The sequence below is a fragment of the Balaenoptera ricei genome, chromosome 3, assembly GCF_028023285.1.
Source record: "Balaenoptera ricei isolate mBalRic1 chromosome 3, mBalRic1.hap2, whole genome shotgun sequence".
Taxonomy (NCBI): Eukaryota; Metazoa; Chordata; class Mammalia; order Artiodactyla; family Balaenopteridae; genus Balaenoptera; species Balaenoptera ricei.
The window spans coordinates 30190939-30212553 of NC_082641.1; the positions used below are offsets into that span (position 1 = coordinate 30190939).

Consider the following 21615-nt stretch of genomic DNA (forward strand, 5'->3'; position numbering starts at 1 on the left):
GCTAGATGGTGAAGATTTTACACTTTGTGTGCTGTACGGTTTCTGTCTCAGCGACTTTACTGTGCTCTTGCAGCCCCAAAGCAGACGTGTTTCAACAGAACTTTACTTACGAAAACAAGTGGTAGGCCAAATTTGGCCCCTAGGCCATAGCTTGCCAACTCCTAAATTAAACAAATAATTCTTGAATGCCTACTATGACGGGTGAGGCATCAGTAACCACCAGGGATACACAAAGAACAAAACAGAATAGTTACTGTGCTTGTGGAGCTCTCTAGCATGTATGTTCTGAGATGAGAGGTAGATAATTTAAAATATACCTGCAATAAATGACTTCATTAAGTGCAGAATCTTTCTTTAAAGCAAAACTCACCCCAGACATGCAACGGATAAGTTTGTCAGTTTAGATTTTTGTCTCATGATTCTTTTAAAGCAGGCCTAAGCTAGTTTGAACCTGGATTTGAATCCACCCCCTTAGTCTGAAACAAGCCCAGTACGTTTGGGGGCTGCCAGGGACACCAAAGAGGTACAAGCATCTCAAAGGCTCCATCCCTTCCTTCCCTCCACTTCTGCTTATAGCAACACTCCTTTTACCCACACTTCCTGTTTCTTGCACTTGTCTTCTTTTCGGCTGTTTATACTTCCCCCAATACTTCCCCCCTGTGGTTAAACAAGTATAAAGCCCTAAAGCTGTAGATTTAAGTTGCCCTCTCTCTCTCTCTCTCTCATTCATTCCTCCCTACACATAGGCTCACGCGCCTGCTCTCTCCTCTCTTTCTCTCTCAGAATGACACCTCTAGGTATTGCCTTGGGTATGGTTTTCTATTTACTTCAAGCTGTTTCTGGAGAAAGTGGCTATGCAGAGAATGGTGAGTCATTTCTAACTTTTCTTTAGGATTTCAGATGATCTCTAGCATCTGTTTCAGGTTGCTCAGATCCCTAACAGACCAAAGTGGGGCACTGGGTTAGAAGGGAGTTTGAGGGCTCGCCAGGTAGTCAGTCGTTTTGTGCATTCTAACCACCAGGACAGAGGGCCTGGGGACAACACTGTGAGTGGTTTGTAAAGGCTTAGAATTGTCAAGGGGTGCACTTGACTCTCCCAATGTGGATCTTACATGTTGGTCAATGCCTCTGCTCTTACGAAAAGAACACCCACAGAGACACACTGGTTATGCTTGTTGGAGAATCTTCAAGGTAATTTTTCCTTGTCAAGAAATGAAGCTCATTTTGTTTTGTTTAGCTTTTTAGAAGGTTCTGAAAGCTTCACTTTCAAGATAAAATAATATCCAGGAACAACAGCTTTGTCTGCCCTTACCTTTGCTATATCCTCAGCACCTACTCTAGCATCTAGAACATAGTACACATTTAATAAATATTTGAAAATTTCTTCAAAATACTTTAGTTTTGGTAGAGTTGTGTGGTATTCTTAGTGAATAACTGAATAGGGTTAAGATCTGAGCGAGTTCTCATTGAAATATATTTAACTGTCTCCATGTCAACAATTTTACCATCATATAATAATTATCTTTGGGATCCTTAAAATACTTATTATCTAGAGGCAGATGCTGCCTACTTTGTAAATCCATTGTAATTACAACTGAACCGTACACAAAGGTGAAGTAGTCCAGAGGAGCCACCTGGAAACTTGGACCACCAAATTGCTCCTGAAAATTAAACGCTTTCACTTTAAGACTTAAAAAGTATTTGCTTAACGAAGATATCAAACACATCAGCCTAATGACTCAACTTGGATATCTTAAGTCACGTAATTTCTAAGGATAGAAATCCCTAGAATATTTTCTTTAAGGGACTTGCCAGAGGGTTGACATTTTTCACAGTGTGACCATAAATGAATCACTTTGTGGGAAATGATGATTATTTCATGGTAAATGTTGTCTTGTGTCTGTAGATAGATGCTTGGCACGTAACACATAAATCTTACTCTTTGGAGTATAGTATATCCCTTCTATTTCTCCCTGCTGGTCGTATTATTTTGAAAAGAAATTAACAATTTTAATTGAAAGCTGAGTTTTCACTTCAACTTTTTAAATTTCAGGGTTTTTTAGGAGATTTGTAACCACCCATCCACATGATTACATCAAAATACTTCCTGGTTTGGGGTGTCAGGAATTCAAAATAATCAGCTGTGGTTTGTTGAAAGATAAGTTAGTTCTCTGATAACCACAAGAGTGATCAAGAGAAGAAAGGGATACTTTTTAAAAATCCAAACCATTTATACTTTTAATCAACTAAGCCCTTTCAGTAGGAAGCTTTTAAACCACACTGCCTTGTCTATAATACATAGTTCAAAAAACCTAATTTTTATAATGAGTTTTTTAAAAATAATAGGTTAACTCACTGTTAAAAGCTCTATGTAATTTCAAAGCCATAGTCATAATAACACCTTTGACAGAGAACTCTTTTTCAAAGGAGCCCCAAATGCTTCGTGTATATTCTCAGAATTAGAATTCTTATTTTACCTTTTCATTACTTATTTCTCAAAAACATGTGATAAAGTAGCTAACCCTGATTGAGTGCTTACTGTGTTCTAAGAAGTCTTTGTATACTTTTATTCAATGATTCCTCATGATAACATGAATTTAAATATCAGAACTCTGAAGCTTAGAAAGGTCGAATAACCTGAAGGAGGACCACAGCTACACAGTAGAATAGCCAGGATTTTAACCCACATCTGTTCAGCTCTGGTGCCAGAGGTCTTAACCACTGTGTATATGATGCTGAACTAAGCTTAGAGCAGGTATAGCATTCTCTTTGTAAAATGCCATGCGATTTTGCAGGTTATTGAGGAGAATTTTTCTTGTATACAAAGCAACTTGGCTTAGTAACACCTGCTAAAGAGCCAATGAGCTGTTTGTCAAAACATGGCCATTTTAATTGTATGACCACTGCTTTTTTTCTCTTTTATTGAAGTATAGTTAACTTACAATGTTGTGTTAGTTACAAGTGTACAGCAAAGTGATTCAGTTATACATACATACATATATATATATATATATATATATTTTCTTTTTCAGGTTATTTTCCATTGTGGATTACTATCAGATATTGAGTATAGTCCCCTGTGCTCTACAGTAGGTCCTTGTTATTTACCTACTTTATATATAGTAGTGTGTATATGTTAATCCCAAACTCATTTATCTCCCCCCACCTCCTACTATCCCCTTTGGTAACCATAAGTTTGTTTTCTATGTCTGTGAATTTATTTCTGTTTTGTAAATGAGTTCATTTGTATCATTTTTTAGATTCCACATGTAAACAATATCGTATGATATTTGTCTTTCTCTGTCTGACTTACTTAACCTCTAGGTCCATCCATGCTGCTGCAAATGGCATTATTTCATTCTTTTTTATGGTGGAGTAATATTCCATTGTATATGTATACCACCTCTTCTTTATCCATTCATCTGTCAATGGACATTTAGGTTGCTTCCATGTCTTGGCTATTGTAAATGGCCACTGCTTTATAAAATGTATAAGGATATACAGCAAACTCACTTTGCCAGATTGGTTGGCTAAGGATAGCGGGAGTGCTTTGTTCTGTTAATACCCGGCATCTGCTAGACTCTGCTCTCTCTGGCTTACGTTGTATGTTGAAGAATTTTGGAGAGAAAGATGAGCCACAGATGTCTGAATCCAAATAGTAATGTAGGTTCTGTTGTACAAGATTGGTGGAAGTTCTAAAGAAGAGAAAACATTAAGAGAGCATGAGTACTGCCATATAAGGGCAGGCTAAAGCCACACAGAACCATTCCATCAAGAAATGTGCCAGCAATTAGGGGACTAGATTCACTCTGTAAGATTAGGAATGAATATGTTTTGAAATGCGAGCCCTAAATGGTGGACTGCCCCTCATTATTCAAAATTGTCATTAATAAGAGGGCCATACCCTTCTGAAATTACATAAGGAGTCTTTGCTGGTGGCAGAATTGTGAGCCGGATGGATTCTAGGTATAGTCAGAAAGAGCAGTGCACACAGCTCTTATCTAGATGTGGCTTTTAGAGATTTGTCACTTTGACTGGACCGACCTTTCTCTCAACTGGTTGATCCACTCACAACCAGCTTTAGTAACTTTCCCATAGAACTAATGGGTTATTGAAGTAAAGTGAATGCTGCTTGTAATCCCATGGCCTACAGGACACTCAACTGGGCTTTGATTTTTAGTATATTGTCTATCCTATTTAAAGCATCTATTTTCTAGTATCAGTGGGCCAAAGTAATTTCTAGTATCATTGGACTTTGAAGCAATCATAGCTCACACTCAGCCTGAGAATGGCTTTTGTTACTCTGGATTTTCTCAGATCCCAGTTGGAGTATTTTGCTGACATAATTTTCTCTATTAAATTTTGTAAAATATACACACAAAATATATATATAATCTTAAGGGCCTCAACCCAGCTTAAGAAATCAAATACTATCTCTGACAGACAATACTTTCCAAAAGTGGTGGCAAAAAAATTCTGGTTCCCCACATACTTCCAGAATTTTGCTAATGTCTAGAAAATGCAGTATCTCTAAAAGAAGGTTGTATAAGCACAGAAATAGTATCTATAAGATTCATGGGAAGGCCCACCAGATCTGAGTCCTGTCATGTAATTTTTCCTAATCATGTTTGCCTCAGTTAGTAGCTTAAGACAAGTTGCCTTATATAAATATTCACACAATGGAGATAATCAGTGGTACTTTTAGTTAGGATGCCTATTCAGGCAAGGGAAAGCTACCATTTTAAAAAAGTGAACTTCTGAATGCAAGTTAGCTATCACCTTCTTTCATTCAAAAAAAAATTCTTGGGAAGGAATAAATGAAGATTAGTAATAAAGCCCAAGTCTAGATTAGGTAGCACATAAATAATAAAGTATCTCATTTGAAATGTATACAAACAAAAGAAATTCCCATTTATATAAAAGAAAGTGTGTGTTCAGTGTCTCATTCTAGACCTCCAATGCACTAACCCAATGGCAGAGATATTTAGAGATCTTAGGAGGCTATTTATTAATTGTGATGAGTTTTTTTCTATTAGAAAAAAATCTGTGCTCATTAAGTTTTGTTTTGGTTTTGTTATTTTGTTTGTTTGAAATCCTATTTCTTGTCTTTGTCTTTGAGCCTTCCTTCTTTAGATAAACAATCATCACTCCTTTATGTCCACCACAGAAGGCTGCCATTTTATCAGTCCCTCCAGATTTCAAAAAGATGCACTTATTTGCTTCATTAACAGCTGTAGGTTTGTTCTTTCCCAGGAGACTTTGACGATGCAGAAATGGATGACTACTCATTCTCGTGCTACAGTCAGCTGGAAGTGGATGGATCCCAACACTTGCTGACCTGCGCATTTGACGACCCGGACATCAACAGCACCAATATGGAATTTGAAATATGGTGAGGAATGGTGCCTTCAGTGAGTGCTTAGAAATCCTCTGTCTCTCTTTCGTGTACTGTACAGCACCAGCTGCAAAGGCGAGAGTGTGGGAGCTAATTATCAAATATTAAAATTGAATAAATTCCAAAAACTTCCTGGAACCCCTTGTCCTTCACCAAGAGACTCAAGCAAAGCAACTCTCAGGAGTTCATCTTTCAGGTCCCACTGCTACAGCCAAATGACAGTATGGATGTAGGAGATCCCACATCCCTCCTGACTTCATGGCAGAATTTAAATTCTGGTTCTTCTGGGACACTCATCCCCCAAAAGTTCTTTGCCCAACATGAGACAATGTAGTGTCTTGAAGCTGCACTTGAGGGCAGGTGCCTGGTTTCTAATCCCAACACGAGCACTTACTAGCTTTTTAATCTAGAGTAAGTTGTATAACTTATCTATGCCTAAGTTTCTTCACCTGTTAAATGAGATATACCACCTCATAGGGAGATGTGATGCTTAAATAATTTAATACTTTAATAATTTAATTAGAAGACATATCGGGTGTGTAATAAGGAATGAAAAAGAGGCATTAAGTCAAAACTCTATGAATCTAGACTTAACTGCCATCCCCTTGACACAGTTTGACTTCAGATGGTACTCTCAATACCAGTTTTCCAAAAATCCACAGAAATAAATTGGCTCTTGGTTTCACGGGACCTCTGAGAAAAGGTAAAAAGAAAGAGAAAGTGTCTGGCTTGAAGGTTTGGTAAAGAACTCAGAGAACTTTATCTTCTCCCTCTTCCACAAATCATCTCTTGTTGCCAAGGGTTACTTTCTCTAATGACGTGAAAAAAATACTCTATCGTAAAATTCTGACTTGTAGCTATTTCCAAATTCATATCAGATGACCTAATTTTAGTTAGTTGCCTAGTAAGGAAAGTAAGTCAAGATCCACCAGTAGTAAAAGAGGGCTTCGTAAATTCCTTAGACACTCAGCCAACCCTCCACAATATATAGTCTAGACAAGCCCTGAATCCCATGTCTTATGTTAATTCCCTACATCTGTTCATGCAGTGCCTTCTGCTATGGTCATTGGATAAATATGACCTTGGACTTGAATTCCATAGTGTGTTCTCAGTCTGCCTCTGTCAGTTCACTTCTATAACATGCTTTCCAGGAATAAAATATATCAGGAGAAGAGGAACCTACAATGTTCAGAATCTGTGCAGCAACTAGACTCCACTAAGGCAGCCGAACAACTCATTCAAAAGATGCAATCATTTTTGTGGGCAAAACCCTCTCCGACACAGAGGTCTGCTTTGGGCTCTCCAGCCAGCCGGGTGGTGAACTGCAGTGGTTTTTCTTGGGGAGGCTGAGGCTGACCTTCTGTCCACTTTCATTCACAATGGTATTTGACCACTTCCTTGGCCACTTGAACAAACTTTCCCGCTTCCTTTAACAAGTCTCTTGATTTCTCCTGTCATATTTTAACCTGTCCATAGCCTCCGTTTGGGTTTTTCAGTTGGGTTCAGATATTTCCGTTGGAAAGCGATTGTTTTAAGACACGTTTTCCGTGTGAAAGTATAAGTATAAAGCCCTTAGTAGGTTAAGGTGCTTCTGGAGAGAAGCCGTTTTTGCAAAGGTATCCACACCTTGAGGGAGAGATTCGTGCAGCTCCTGGGTTCAAAGTAGTGATGTAGCTCAAGTTAAAGCCACTTAAATAGAGTGCTGTACTTGCTGCTTTGGTTGGGCTTCTTTTCCACAATGAAACTAGCTTTATTCGAGCTTTTTTTACTGTGAATATAAATTTATAAAGAAAGAAATTGTAAATTACTGAAAACTGAGTTCTGCTGAAGTCATTACACAGGGGGGATTGTTGATAGAAACCAGGTGCTGTTTCCCAGAGGGCTCACCAGGGACATTTTCTAGCAAGCATTGCCTGATCTGACCGCCAGTCTCCCAGGCTCAGAAACCCATTACTTATTGTTCAGTGTGCAGATCCATCTCTCAGGGATGGACTTGGATTAGCCAAAATCACAGAGTTGGATTGCCAGCACTCCAGTTGACAACTTTACATGGACAGATGCAACTATCATAGTGACCCAGAAGTTCACCCCGGACTCAGGTGTTTGCGGGGTAGGAGGAACAGAGAGGGCCAGTAGGTTGTGCATCAATATAAATCCACTCTCACTGGGGGATCTAGAAATTCTTCATTCACCAGCACCCTAACCAGCTCCCAGGTACCTGGAGTGACAAAGCAGAGGCGCTGGAAACAGGCAGGGAGGTTGGAATCCCAGTAGTGGCACTGGCTCTGTGACCCGGGGAGTCATTTAAGCTCTCATCCTAACAACCACCTTGCACTGCGGTAGAAGGTTTAGTGTCTGGCTTATGGTCAGTGCCTGTAAATGGTACTTAATTCTCTCAGTGTCATCAGATTTTCATTAAAAATGTGATCCAAAGGTTCAGTAAATACAGCAAAACAAAGGAAATTTGTTTGTTGATTTTAAGACCAGAGTTAATTTGATTCATATCTCAAAGTGGTTAATTTTTCTAAATTTAGTAGCCATCATTTAAAAATCTAAGTATCTCTTTAAAAATCAGATTTGGTAATGCTAGGCCCAGATTAGCTGAACAGAATTCTGATTGCTTCTATAAATGGGGAATTAAATCTCAGTCCTGAAGTTAGGCTAAATTTTCTCATTTCTATTACCCACATGGACACCATAGGCATGTAAATTTGGGACCCTGCTTTTTAGGTGTCTGCATAACTTTCATAGTGAGCTCTCAGAAGGTAATTATATTTCCTTTATTTCCACATTCTTGGGGGCACCACAGTCACTCCCAGGTACCGCCTACAGATACCACTTCAAATATGTCATTTTTTTGTTTTCATCAATTACCACCAACATCACAGGCTGCATCCTGCCAAATCTACTTCATGCTCCTGACTTAACTAGCAATATCTGTCAAGTGTTTTTAATTTAGTCCTTTCTACAGTAAACCATACTAACTTTCAAAGGTGTTTAATACTTTTGAGAAGATTCTGTCTTTTAGGGCCAAATGAGGAATAAAATCTATGGTTGTTTTTAGTATTTCCATGTAAATATCTGTTTGCACCAACAAGAGAAATGTATTTATCACGCTAACTCCCAGCGATTGCAGGAGGTTCAGGAAGGTGGCGTTGGGGTGAAGAATCAGGTGCTGTGGTCCCAAGTAGCCTCTCCCTGTTTTCAGAACAAAGGAATTTGTGTGAGTGGTTTAGGTTTGATGTCCCTTAGGAAGGTCCTACAGGGCCAAATTTGCTAGCCTATAGTACTGCTTGGGTACTTGTAGTGATCTCTTCTCCCCACCAAAATACCCTAGAACAGCTCTATCCAACAGAAATACAATGCAATCCACAAATGTGTGAGCGATATATGTAATTTAAACTTTCCTAGTAGCCTCATTTAAAAAAAAGAAATAGGTGAAAATTAATTTTAGTATTTTATTTAATGTAATATTGCCAAAATATTATCATTTCAACCTATAATCTGTATGAACAAAAAATATTCATGAGCTATTTTACATTCTTTTGCATTCTACATCTTCATAATCTGGTATTTCATATTTAGAGCACATCTCAGTTTGGACGAGCCATATTTCAAGGGTCCAATATCCACATGTGGGGTTATGGTTATTGTGTTGGCCAGTGAAATCCCAGAACGTTCCTAATCATAGCAATACACGGTTAGCGACCAAGTAAGCTGTTTTAATTTAATTAAGTGAATTGAAATGAATTGGATTGAATTGAGTTGAGCCGCTCATGGGGCGACACTGAGTTTCCTCCAATCACCTAAAGCCAGGGTTAGTGGCACAAAGCAAGGCTGTCTGTTCTAGACCACAGTTGTCTCTTAGTCTTCCGGCACAGCTTCCCCTCCACATAGGGCAGCTCCTAGAGCTCAGAGCCCATAAAAGGCTGCCCAGGCTCACAAGACAGCCATATGGTGATCCTTTATTTTTCTTGCTCATTACTTGCACTCCCTGAAGAGCAGGAATGAACTAAGAATACCATTTTAGATTCTTCTGAAATGTCCAACAGTACCGGGACCTTGCTACATGTCAAGGATCTGCAATTGAATATTCCACACATGCTTTACTTACAAATATATCCTAAACTCAATGATTGAACCAAAAGCCATTTCCTTCTAATTCCTCCATAGCACATTTACCTAAAGTTCAGAAATGGGATCCTGACCCAGTTGTCCTCTTCCATCCTTCCTCCTCAAACCATGACAGTGTTGCCATCTTCAGAACTTTCCATCTGACACTCTTCTCAAGTTTGTTCCTTGGTATCCGTCTAGCTTACCTTAAAATTTTGCTTTTTATTTTTGCTCTTCTCCAAATGGGAAAACCCATGTAGCCCAACAAGGGGCATACTCTAGAAACTCCAACACCACACACACACACACACACACACACACACACACACTCAATGCCAGAACTGCATACCCTAAATAAGATAACAGTTAACAAAAAAGCTATACTGGGGGGGAAATGTTAAAGGAATGTCCCACAAACAATAAATATTTTAGACCATGTAGGAAAAACAAACTGGTAACCATGGTTATCACAGGAGATGTGAATTAAATAGAGGGTTGAAGGAAAGAAATGAGTAATTTTACTTTTACTCCGCACTGTTTATTATGACAGTAAGAATACATATTCTGCTTTACTCCCTTATTTTTTATGTGGTTTATTAATTTAATTTCACTTTCTTTTTTGATTACCATTCATTTGGGGGGTAAAGTTTATCTATGGTAAAATGTACAGATATTAAGTGAGTTTGGTTTTTTTTTTGTAAATACTTCAACTCTTTAGTCAACTTTGTTTTTATAAATTTATTTATTTATTTATTTTTGGCAGTGTTGGGTCTTCGTTGCTGTGTGTGGGTTTTCTCTAGTTGCGGCAAGCGGGGGCTACTCTTTGTTGTGGTGCGCGGGCTTCTCATTGCGGTGGCTTCTCGTTGCGGAGCACAGGCTCTAGGCACGAGGGCTTCAGTAGTTGTGGTGCGCTGGCTTCAGTAGTTGTGGCTCACGGGCTCTAAAGCACAGGCTCAGCAGTTGTGGCTCATGGTCTTAGTTGCTCCGCGGCATGTGGGATCCTCCCAGACCAGGGATGAAACCCGTGTCCCCTGCATTGGCAGGTGGATTCTCAACAACTGCGCCACCAGGGAAGTCCCTTAAATGAGTTTTGAGAAACATATTTGACATGTTGCCATCACCTCAGTTGAGATATAGAACCTTTCTTTCACCCTAGAAGGATGCCTCCTGTCCCCTTGCAGTCTTTCCTCATCTCCTGTGAGCAACCACAGCTCTGAAACCTATCAGCCTTTGGTTTTGCCAGTTTCTGTGAGTTCTCACAAATGACACACTGCTCACTCTCTTCTGTCTGGCTGCTTTCACACAACAAAATGTTTTTGAGATTTATCTGTGTTGATGCTTATCTCATAGCTCATCTTTTCAGTTGCTGAATATTAATTCCATTGTTCAAATATATCACAAATTTTTAATCCTTTCTTTTCTTGATGGACGTTTGAGTTTTTTCAAGTTTGAGGCTATTCTTTTTAAAGTTACTATTAACATTCTTATACAAATCAGTTTGTTGGTACGTATTTTCATTTCTCTGTGGTAAAAACCTCAGAGTGAATTACTGTATCACAGGGTAGGTGTGTATTTAATTTTATAAGAAACTACCCAACAAGTTTTCCGAAGTGGTTATACCATTCTACTACCAGCAATGTATGAGAGCTACACATCATTTCCAATATTTGGCTTTGAAAGCGTATCTCATGATTTTATTTACATTTCTCAAATAACAAGTAACGTTGACCAGCTTTTCAGGTACAGTTGGCCATTTGTATGTCTTCTTTTGCCGAGTATCTGTTAAAGTCTTTTGTCTTTTTTCATTGAATTATTTGTCCTTTTGTTATTGATGGATGTGAATTCTTTATATGTTCTGGATACAATTCTGATGTTAGATATATGTACTATAACTATTTTCTGCTAGTCTGTAGCTTGCCATTTCATTTTATTAATGACATATTTTAATAAGCAGGAGGTTTTTGTTTTGATGAAGTCCAATGTATTTCATTTTTCTCTTTTGTGTTTAGTGTTTTTTGTGTGATGTCTGTCTGTCTACACTCAAATCTAGGAGGATGTTTTCTTATGTTTTCCTCTAAACAGTTTACAGTTTTAATCTTTATATTTAGAGCTATACTCCATACCCAATTAATTTTTGTGAGATTCAGGTTCATATTTTCCACACATTTGCTCAGTTGTTCCAGGACAATTTGCTGAAGACGTTTATTTCCATTGAATTGATTGGGTGCATGTTTTAAAATCAAGTAACCTTATGTGTATGAGTCTATTTCTGAACACTCTATGTTTTCCATTGATTAATAGTTCTATCATTGTGCCAGTGTTAAACTGTCTTGATTATCATAACTTTATAGTAAGTTTGAAATCAAGTGCTCTGTGTCCTCCATATTTGTTCTACTTTTTTCAAAGTTGTTTTGACTATTCTGAGTTCTTTGGGTTTCCACATAAATTTTGGAATCAGCTTGTCGATTTATTTTAAATCCTGCTGAGATTTTGATTAAAATTACATACACCAATTTGGGGGAAATTTCCATTTTTCAGCACTGAGTTTGCTAATCCATGAATGTAGCTCTCTATTTATTTTTTTATTTTTATTTATTTTTTTTTCTGTGTAAAGGCTTAGAAGACACCACATTTATTTATTTATTTTTTTAAACATCTTTATTGAAGTATAATTGCCTTACAATGGTGTGTTAGCTTCTGCTTTATAACAATCAGTTATACATATACAATATGTTCCCATATCTCTTCCCTCTTGCATCTCCCTCCCTCCCACCCTCCCCATCCCACCCCTCTAGGTGGTCACAAAGCACCGAGCTGATCTCCCTGTGCTATGCGGCTGCTTCCCACTAGCTACCTATTTTACATTTGGTTGTGTATATATGTCCATGACACTCTCTCACCCTGTCACATCTCACCCCACCCCCTCCCCATATCCTCAAGTCCATTCTCTAGTAGGTCTGTGTCTTTATTCCCGTCTTGCCACGAGGTTCTTCATGGCTTTTTTTTCCCCTTAGATTCCGTATATATGTGTTAGCATACTGTATTTGTTTTTCTCTTTCTGACTTACTTCACTCTGTATGACAGACTCTAACTCCATCCACCTCATTACAAATACCTCCATTTCATTTCTTTTTATGGCTGAGTAATATTCCATTGTATATATGTGCCACATCTTCTTTATCCATTCATCTGTCGATGGACATTTAGGTTGCTTCCATGTCCTGGCTATTGTAAATAGAGCTGCAATGAACATTTTGGTACAAGAGTCTTTTTGACCTATGGTTTTCTCAGGGTATATGCCCAGTAGTGGGATTGCTGGATCGTATGGTAGTTCTATTTGTAGTTTTTTAAAGAACCTCCATACTGTTCTCCATAGTGGCTGTATCAATTTACATTCCCACCAACAGTGCAAGAGAGTTCCCTTTCCTCCACACCCTCTCCAGCATTTATTGTTTCTAGATTTTTTGATGATGGCCATTCTGACCGGTGTGAGATGATATCTCATTGTAGTTTTGATTTGCATTTCTCTAATGATTAATGATGTTGAGCATTCTTTCATGTGTCTGTTGGCCATCTGTATATCTTCTTTGGAGAAATGTCTATTTAGGTCTTCTGCCCATTTTTGGATTGGGTTGTTCGTTTTTTTGTTATTGAGCTGCATGAGCTGCTTGTAAATCTTGGAGATTAATCCTTTGTCAGTTGCTTCATTTGCAAATATTTTCTCCCATTCTGATGGTTGTCTTTTGGTCTTGTTTATGGTTTCCTTTGCTGTGCAAAAGCTTTTAAGTTTCATTAGGTCCCATTTGTTTATTTGTGTTCTTATTTCCATTTCTCTGGGAGCTGGGTCAAAAAGAATCTTGCTGTGATGTATGTCATAGAATGTTCTGCCTATGTTTTCCTCTAAGAGTTTGATAGTGTCTGGTCTTACACTTAGGTCTTTAATCCATTTTGAGTTTATTTTTGTGCATGGTGTCAGGGAGTGTTCTAATTTCATACTTTTACATGTATCTGTCCAATTTTCCCAGCACCACTTATTGAAGAGGCTGTCTTTTCTCCACCGTATATGCTTGCCTCCTTTATCAAAGATAAGGTGACCATATGTGCGTGGGTTTATCTCTGGGCTTTCTATCCTGTTCCATTGATCAATATTTCTGTTTTTGTGCCAGTACCAAACTGTCTTGATTACTGTAGCTTTGTAATATAGTCTGAAGTCAGGGAGCCTGATTCCCCCAGCTCCATTTTTCGTTCTCAAGATTGCTTTGGCTATTCGGGGTCTTTTGTGTTTCCATACAAATTGTGAAATTTTTTGTTCTAGTTCTGTGAAAAATGCCAGTGGTAGTTTGATAGGGATTGCATTGAATCTGTAGATTGCTTTGGGTAGTAGAGTCATTTTCACAATGTTGATTCTTCCAATCCAGGAACATGGTATATCTTTCCATCTATTTGTATCATCTTTAATTTCTTTCATCAGTGTCTTATAATTTTCTGCATACAGGTCTTCTGTCTCCTTAGGTAGGTTTATTCCTAGATATTTTATTCTTTTTGTTGCAATGGTAAACGGGAGTGTTTTCTTAATTTCACTTTCAGATTTTTCGTCATTAGTGTATAGAAATGCAAGAGATTTCTGTGCATTAATTTTGTATCCTGCTACTTTACCAAATTCATTGATTAGCTCTAGGAGTTTTCTGGTAGCATCTTTAGGATTCTCTATGTATAGTATCATGTCATCTGCAAACAGTGACAGCTTTACTTCTTCTTTTCCGATTTGGATTCCTTTTATTTCTTTGTCTTCTCTGATTGCTGTGGCTAACACTTCCAAAACTATGTTGAATAATAGTGGTGAGAGTGGGCAACCTTGTCTTGTTCCTGATCTTAGTGGAAATGGTTTCAGTTTTTCACCATTGAGGACAATGTTGGCTGTGGGTTTGTCATATATGGCCTTTATTATGTTGAGGAAAGTTCCCTCTATGCCTACTTTCTGCAGGACTTTTATCATAAATGGGTGTTGAATTTTGTCGAAAGCTTTCTCTGCATCTATTGAGATGATCATATGGTTTTTCTCCTTCAATTTGTTAATATGGTGTATCACATTTGTTGATTTGAGTATATTGAAGAATCCTTGCATTCCTGGGATAAACCCCACTTGATCATGGTGTATGATCCTTTTAATGTGCTGCTGGATTCTGTTTGCGAGTATTTTGTTGAGGATTTTTGCATCTATGTTCATCAGTGATATTGGCCTGTAGTTTTCTTTCTTTGTGACATCTTTGTCTGGTTTTGGTATCAGGGTGATGGTGGCCTCGTAGAATGAGTTTGGGAGTGTTCCTCCCTCTGCAATATTTTGGAAGAGTTTGAGAAGGATAGGTGTTAGCTCTTCTCTAAATGTTTGATAGAATTCACCTGTGAAGCCATCTGGTCCTGGGCTTTTGTTTGTTGGAAGGTTTTTAATCACAGTTTCAATTTCAGTGCTTGTGATTGGTCTGTTCATATTTTCTATTTCTTCCTGGTTCAGTCTCGGCAGGTTGTGCATTTCTAAGAATCTGTCCATTTCTTCCAGGTTGTCCATTTTATTGGCGTAGAGTTGCTTGTAGTAATCTCTCATGATCTTTTGTATTTCTGCAGTGTCAGTGGTTACTTCTCCTTTTTCATTTCTAATTCTATTGATTTGAGTCTTCTCCCTTTTTCTCTTGATGAGTCTGGCTAATGGTTTATCAATTTTGTTTATCTTCTCAAAGAACCAGCTTTTAGTTTTATTGATTTTTGCTATTGTTTCCTTCATTTCTTTTTCATTTATTTCTGACCTGATCTTTATGATTTCTTTCCTTCTGCTAGCTTTGGGATTTTTTTGTTCTTCTTTCTCTAATTGCTTTAGGTGCAAGGTTAGGTTGTTTATTCGAGATGTTTCCTGTTTCTTGAGGTAGGCTTGTATTGCTATAAACTTCCCTCTTAGCACTGCTTTTGCTGCGTCCCATAGGTTTTGGGTCGTCGTATCTCCATTGTCATTTGTTTCTAGGTATTTTTTGATTTCCCCTTTGATTTCTTCAGTGATCACTTCATTATTAAGTAGTGTATTGTGTAGCCTCCATGTGTTTGTATTTTTTACAGATCTTTTCCTGTAATTGATATCTAGTCTCATAGCGTTGTGGTCGGAAAAGATACTTGATACGATTTCAATTTTCTTAAATTTACCAAGGCTTGATTTGTGACCCAAGATATGATCTATCCTGGAGAATGTTCCATGCGCACTTGAGAAAAATGTGTATTCTGTTGTTTTTGGGTGGAATGTCCTATAAATATCAATTAAGTCCATCTTGTTTAATGTATCATTTAAAGCTTGTGTTTCCTTATTTATTTTCATTTTGGATGATCTGTCCATTGATGAAAGTGGGGTGTTAAAGTCCCCTACTATGATTGTGTTGCTGTCAATTTCCCCTTTTAGGGCTGTTAGTATTTGCCTTATGTATTGAGGTGCTCCTATGTTGGGTGCATAAATATTTACAATTGTTATACCTTCCTCTTGGATCGATCCCTTGATCATTATATAGTGTCCTTCTTTGTCTCTTGTAATATTCTTTATTTTAAAGTCTATTTTGTCTGATATGAGAATTGCTACTCCAGCTTTCTTTTGATTTCCATTTGCATGGAATATCTTTTTCCATCCCCTCACTTTCAGTCTGTATGTGTCTCTAGGTCTGAAGTGGGTCTCTTGTAGACAGCATATATATGGGTCTTGTTTTTGTATCCATTCAACCAGTCTGTGTCTTTTGGTGGGAGCATTTAATCCATTTACATTCAAGGTAATTATCGATATGTATGTTCCCATTCCCATTTTCTTAAATGTTTTGGGTTTGTTATTGTAGGTGTTTTCCTTCTCTTGTGTTTCTTGCCTAGAGAAGTTCCTTTAGCATTTGTTGTAAAGCTGGTTTGGTGGTGCTGAACTCTCTCAGCTTTTGCTTGTCTGTAAAGGTTTTAATTTCTCCATCAAATCTGAATGAGATCCTTGCTGGGTAGAGTAACCTTGGTTGTAGGTTTTTCTCCTTCATCACTTTAAGTATATCCTGCCACTCCCTTCTGGCTTGCAGAGTTTCTGCTGAAAGATCAGATGTTAACCTTATGGGGATTCCCTTGTGTGTTATTTGTTGTTTTTCCCTTGCTGCTTTTAATATGTTTTCTTTATATTTAATTTTTGACAGTTTGATTAATATGTGTCTTGGCGTGTTTCTCCTTGGGTTTATCCTGTATGGGACTCTCTGTGCTTCCTGGACTTGATTAACTATTTCCTTTCCCATATTAGGGAAGTTTTCAACTATAATCTCTTCAAATATTTTCTCAGTCCCTTTCTTTTTCTCTTCTTCTTCTGGGACCCCTATAATTCGAATGTTGGTGCGTTTAATGTTGTCCCAGAGGTCTCTGAGACTGTCCTCAGTTCTTTTCATTCTTTTTTCTTTATCCTGCTCTGCAGTAGTTATTTCCACCATTTTATCTTCCAGGTCACTTATCCTTTCTTCTGCCTCAGTTATTCTGCTATTGATCCCATCTAGAGTATTTTTAATTTCATTTATTGTGTTTTTCATCGTTGCTTGGTTCCTCTTTAGTTCTTCTACGTCCTTGTTAAATGTTTCTTGCATTTTGTCTATTCTATTTCCAAGATTTTGGATCATCCTTACTATCATTATTCTGAATTCTTTTTCAGGTAGACTACCTATTTCCTCTTCATTTGTTAGGTCTGGTGTGTTTTGACCCTGCTCCTTCATCTGCTGTGTGTTTTTCTGTCGTCTCATTTTGCTTATCTTACTGTGTTTGGGGTCTCCTTTTCACAGGCTGCAGGTTCGTAGTTCCCGTTGTTTTTGGTATCTGTCCCCAGTGGGTAAGGTTGGTTCAGTGGGTTGTGTAGGCTTCCTGGTGGAGGGGACTATTGCCTGTGTTCTGGTGGATGAGGTTGAATCTTGTCTTTCTGGTGGGCTCGTCCACGTCTGGTGGTGTGTTTTGGGGTGTCTGTGGCCTTATGATTTTAGGCAGCCTCCCTGCTAATGGATGGGGCTGTGTTCCTGTCTTGCTAGTTGTTTGGCATAGGGTGTCCAGCCCTGTAGCTTGCTGTTCGTTGAGTGAAGCTGTGTCTTGATGTTGAGATGGAGACCTCTGAGAGATTTTTGCCGTTTGGTGTTACGTGGAGCTGGTAGGTCTCATGTGGACCAGTGTCCTGAGGTTGGCTCTCCCACCTCAGAGGCACAGCCCTGATGCCTGGCTGGAGCACCAAGAGCCTTTCATCCACACAGCTCAGAATATAAGGGAGAAAAAAATAGAAAGATAAAAAGAGGATAAAATAAAATAAAATAAAGCTATTATAATAAAAAATAAGAAAAAAAATTATTAAGAGTAAATGTATTCAGAAAAAATTTTTTTTTAATTTTTAAAAATAGATTTATTAATTTTTTTATAGTAAAAAATAAGAAAAAGATTTTTTTTTTAAAAATTTATTAAAAAAAAATTTTAATTTTTTAAAATAAAAAATATGAAAAAACTTATTAAAAAATTTTTTTAATTTCTAAAAATAGAAAATACGGAAAAAATTATTAAGAAAGCATATATTAGGAAAAAAAATTTTTTTTAAGTAAAAAAAAAAAAAAAAAATGGACGGACCTAACCCTAGGACTGATGGTGAAAGCAAAGCTATACAGACAAAATCTCACCCAGAAGCATACACATATACACTCACAAAAAAAGGAAAAGGGGAAATTAATATATCCTGCTCCTAAAGTCCACCTTTTGAATTTGGGATGATTCGTTGTCTATTCAGGTATTCAACAGATGCAGGCACATCAAGTTGTTTGTGGAGCTTTAATCCGCTGCTTCTGAGGCTGCTGGGGGAGATTTCCCTTTCTCTTCTTTGTTCGTACAGCTCCCAGCGTTCAGCTTTGGATTTAGACCCGCCTCTGCATGTACGTTGCCTGAGGGCGTCCGTTCCCCGCCCAGACAGAACGGAGTTAAAGGAGCAGCTGCTTCGGGGGCTCTGGCTCACTCAGGCCGGGGGAGGGAGCGGTACGGAGGAGGCGGGGCGAGCCTGCGGCGTCAGAGGCGTCGTGACGTTGCAGCAGCCCGAGGCGCGCTGTGTGTTCTCCCGGGGAAGTTGTCCCTGGATCACGGGAGCCTGGCAGTGGCGGGCTGCACCGGCTCCCGGGAGGGGCGGTGTGGAGAGTGACCTGGGCTCGCACACAGGCTTCTTGGTGGCGGCAGCAGCAGCCTTAGCATTTCCTACCAGTCTCTGGGGTCCGCACTGTTAGCCACGGCTCGCGCCCGCCTCTGGAGTTCGTCTAGGCGGCGCTCTGAATCCCCTCTCCTTGCGCGCCGCGAAACAAAGAGGCAAGAAAAAGTCTCTTGCCTCTTCGGCGGCTGCAGACCTCCTCTCCGGCTCCCTCCCGGCTCGCCGCGGCACGCCAACCCCTTCAGGCTGTGTTCACGCAGCCAACCCCAGTCCTCTCCCTGCGATCCGACCGAAGCCCGCACCTCAGCTCCCAGCCCCCACCCGCCCCAGCGGGTGAGCAGACAAGCCTCTCGGGCTGGTGAGCGCTGCTCGGCGCTGAGCCTCTGTGCAGGAGTCTCTCCGTTTTTCCCTCTGCGCCCCTGTTGCTGTGGGATCCGCGCTGATAGCCGCGCGGCTCGCACCCGTCTCTGGATTTCGTTTAGGCAGCGCTCTGAATCCCCTCTCCTTGCGCGCCGCGAAACAAAGAGGCAAGAAAAAGTCTCTTGCCTCTTCGGCAGCTGCAGACTTTTTCCCGGACTCCCTCCCGGCTAGCACCAAAGCCAGAGCCTCAGCTCCCAGCCCCCGCCCGCCCCGGCGGGTGAGCAGACAAGCCTCTCGGGCTGGTGAGTGCTGGTTGGCGCCGAGCCTCTGTGCGGGAGTCTCTCCGCTTTGCCCTCCGCACCCCTGTGGCTGCGCTCTCCTCCGAAGCTTCCCCCCTCTGCCACCTGCAGTCTCTGCCCGCAAAGGGGCTTCCTAGTGCCTGGAAACCTTTCCTCCTTCACGGCTCCCTCCCACTGGCGCAGGTCCCGTCCCTATTCTTTTGTCTCTGTTATTTCTTTTTTCTTTTACCCTACCCAAGTACGGGGGGATTTTCTTGCCTTTTGGGAGGTCTGACGTCTTCTGCCAGCGTTCAGTGGGTGTTCTGTAGGAGCAGTTCCACGTGTAGATGTATTTCTGCTGTATCTGTGGGAAGGAAGGTGATCTCCGCGTCTTACTCTTCCGCCATCTTGCCCCCTCCTCCCGCTCTCTATTTATTTAGATCTCCTTTAATACCTCTCAGGAATGTTTTGTAATTTCCATTGCAAAGGCCTTAAACATCTTTTATTAATTTTATTTCTAAGCATTTTATGTTTTTATTGCTATCATAAATGGAGCTGTTATTTTTTTAATTTACTTTCCAATTTTTGGACACTAGTCTATAGAAATATAATTGACTTTTGTATACCGACCTTAGTGAATTCACTATATTAGTTCCCGTGATTGTGTTGGAGAACCTTTATAGTTTTCCATGTGAACAAACATGTCTGCAAGTAAAGAAAGTCTTATTTTCTTTCTTTTCAAACTGGTGATTTTTATTTGTTTCTCTTGCCTTATGCACTGGCTAGAACCTCCAGTGCACTGTTGAATAAAAGTGGTGAAAAATAGGTATTCCTGCCTTGTCCTTATCTTAGGAGAAAACTGTTCACTAGTTCACCATTAGGTATGTTATTAACTATAGACCTTTTGTAAATGCCTTTTATCAGGTTGAGGATGTGTCTGCTGAGAGTTTTATCATAAATGGATGTTGAATTTTGTCATATGCTTTTTCTAATCACTTGAGTTGATCAGATTATTTATGCCTTTTATGCTGTTCATGTGGTGAATTGTATTGATTGATCTTTGATTGTTGAACCTACCTTGATTTCCTGCATGCATTCCACTTTGTCATTATGTGTTAATATCAATGTATTAACATTTTCTTGAGGAACATTAATTTGTAAATTTCTTTTCTGTAATATTTTTGCCAGCTTTCTGTACCAGATTTGAGCTAACTTCATAAAGTAAGTTGGGAGGGGTTCATTTCTCCTCTATTAATAATAAATTCTTATTAATAATAAATTGAACCTCTTTGAAAGAAAGGGAACTATTGAAACATTCAATTTCTTCCTTATTTTCACTTTTGGGCACTATCTCTTTTTAGATTACTCTAACTGTTGCAATATTCAACCATTTCTTAGAGTTTAGAGTTAATGTACTATTTCATGTAAAATATAAGAAACTTGCAACAATATAGTTGTACTTATCACATTCTACCCTTTGTACTACTGTCATATATTTTATATCTACATATATTGGGGTTTTTTGTTGTTTTTTATTCTTTTTTGGCTGCATGGGGTCTTCGTTGCTGCGCGCGGGCTTTCTCTAGTTGTGGAGAGTGGGGGCTACTCTTCATTGCGGTGCGCAGGCTTCTCATTGCAGTGGCCTCTCTTGTTGTGGAGCATGGGCTCTAGGCGCGTGGGCTTCAGTAGTTGTGGCATGCGGGCTCAGTAGTTGTGGTTCTCAGGCTCTAGAGCGCAGGCTCAGTAGTTGTGGCGCACGGGCTTAGTTGCTCCGCAGCGTGTGGGATCTTCCCGGCCAGGGCTGGAACCCATGTCCCCTGCATTGGCAGGCGGATTCTTAACCACTGCACCACGAGGGAAGTCCCTACATATATTGTTAATGCCACAATAATGCTACAGTATTTGCTTTAAACAATCTTTATCTTTAAAGAATTTAAGAGAATAAAATATGTATTGGCTTTTTTATTTATTCTGGTCAATCTAATTGCTTCCTGTAGATCTGAAATTCCACCTATTATTATTTCCCTTTGGTCTAAAGTACTTCCTAAAACAAATTATCTCAATTTTTATGTAGCTAGAAATATCCTTACTTTGCCTTCATTATTGAAGAATATTTTGTAGTGTAAGGATTCAAAGTGGACATTTTTTTCCCCTTCCAGAGTTTTAAATATATTATTCCAATGTCTTCTCTTTCACATAATTTCTGATGAGAAGTGATATTTTTCTCTGGATGCTTTCAAGATTTCTTATTTGCCTTTGCTTTTCAG

The 21615-nt window shown here is 39.2% G+C and overlaps 1 protein-coding gene across 2 annotated transcripts in view; it reads left to right on the plus strand.

Annotated features, from left to right (window-relative positions):
• The first annotated feature begins 784 nt into the window (after nucleotides 1-784).
• IL7R (interleukin 7 receptor) overlaps nucleotides 785-21615 on the plus strand; it is a 33872-nt gene continuing 13041 nt past the window's right edge. For both annotated transcript variants that reach the window (XM_059916237.1, XM_059916238.1), the window contains exons 1-2: nucleotides 785-866; nucleotides 5254-5392. In XM_059916237.1, coding sequence (XP_059772220.1) covers nucleotides 785-866; nucleotides 5254-5392 — 221 coding nt within the window. The remainder of the gene's footprint in view (nucleotides 867-5253; nucleotides 5393-21615) is intronic.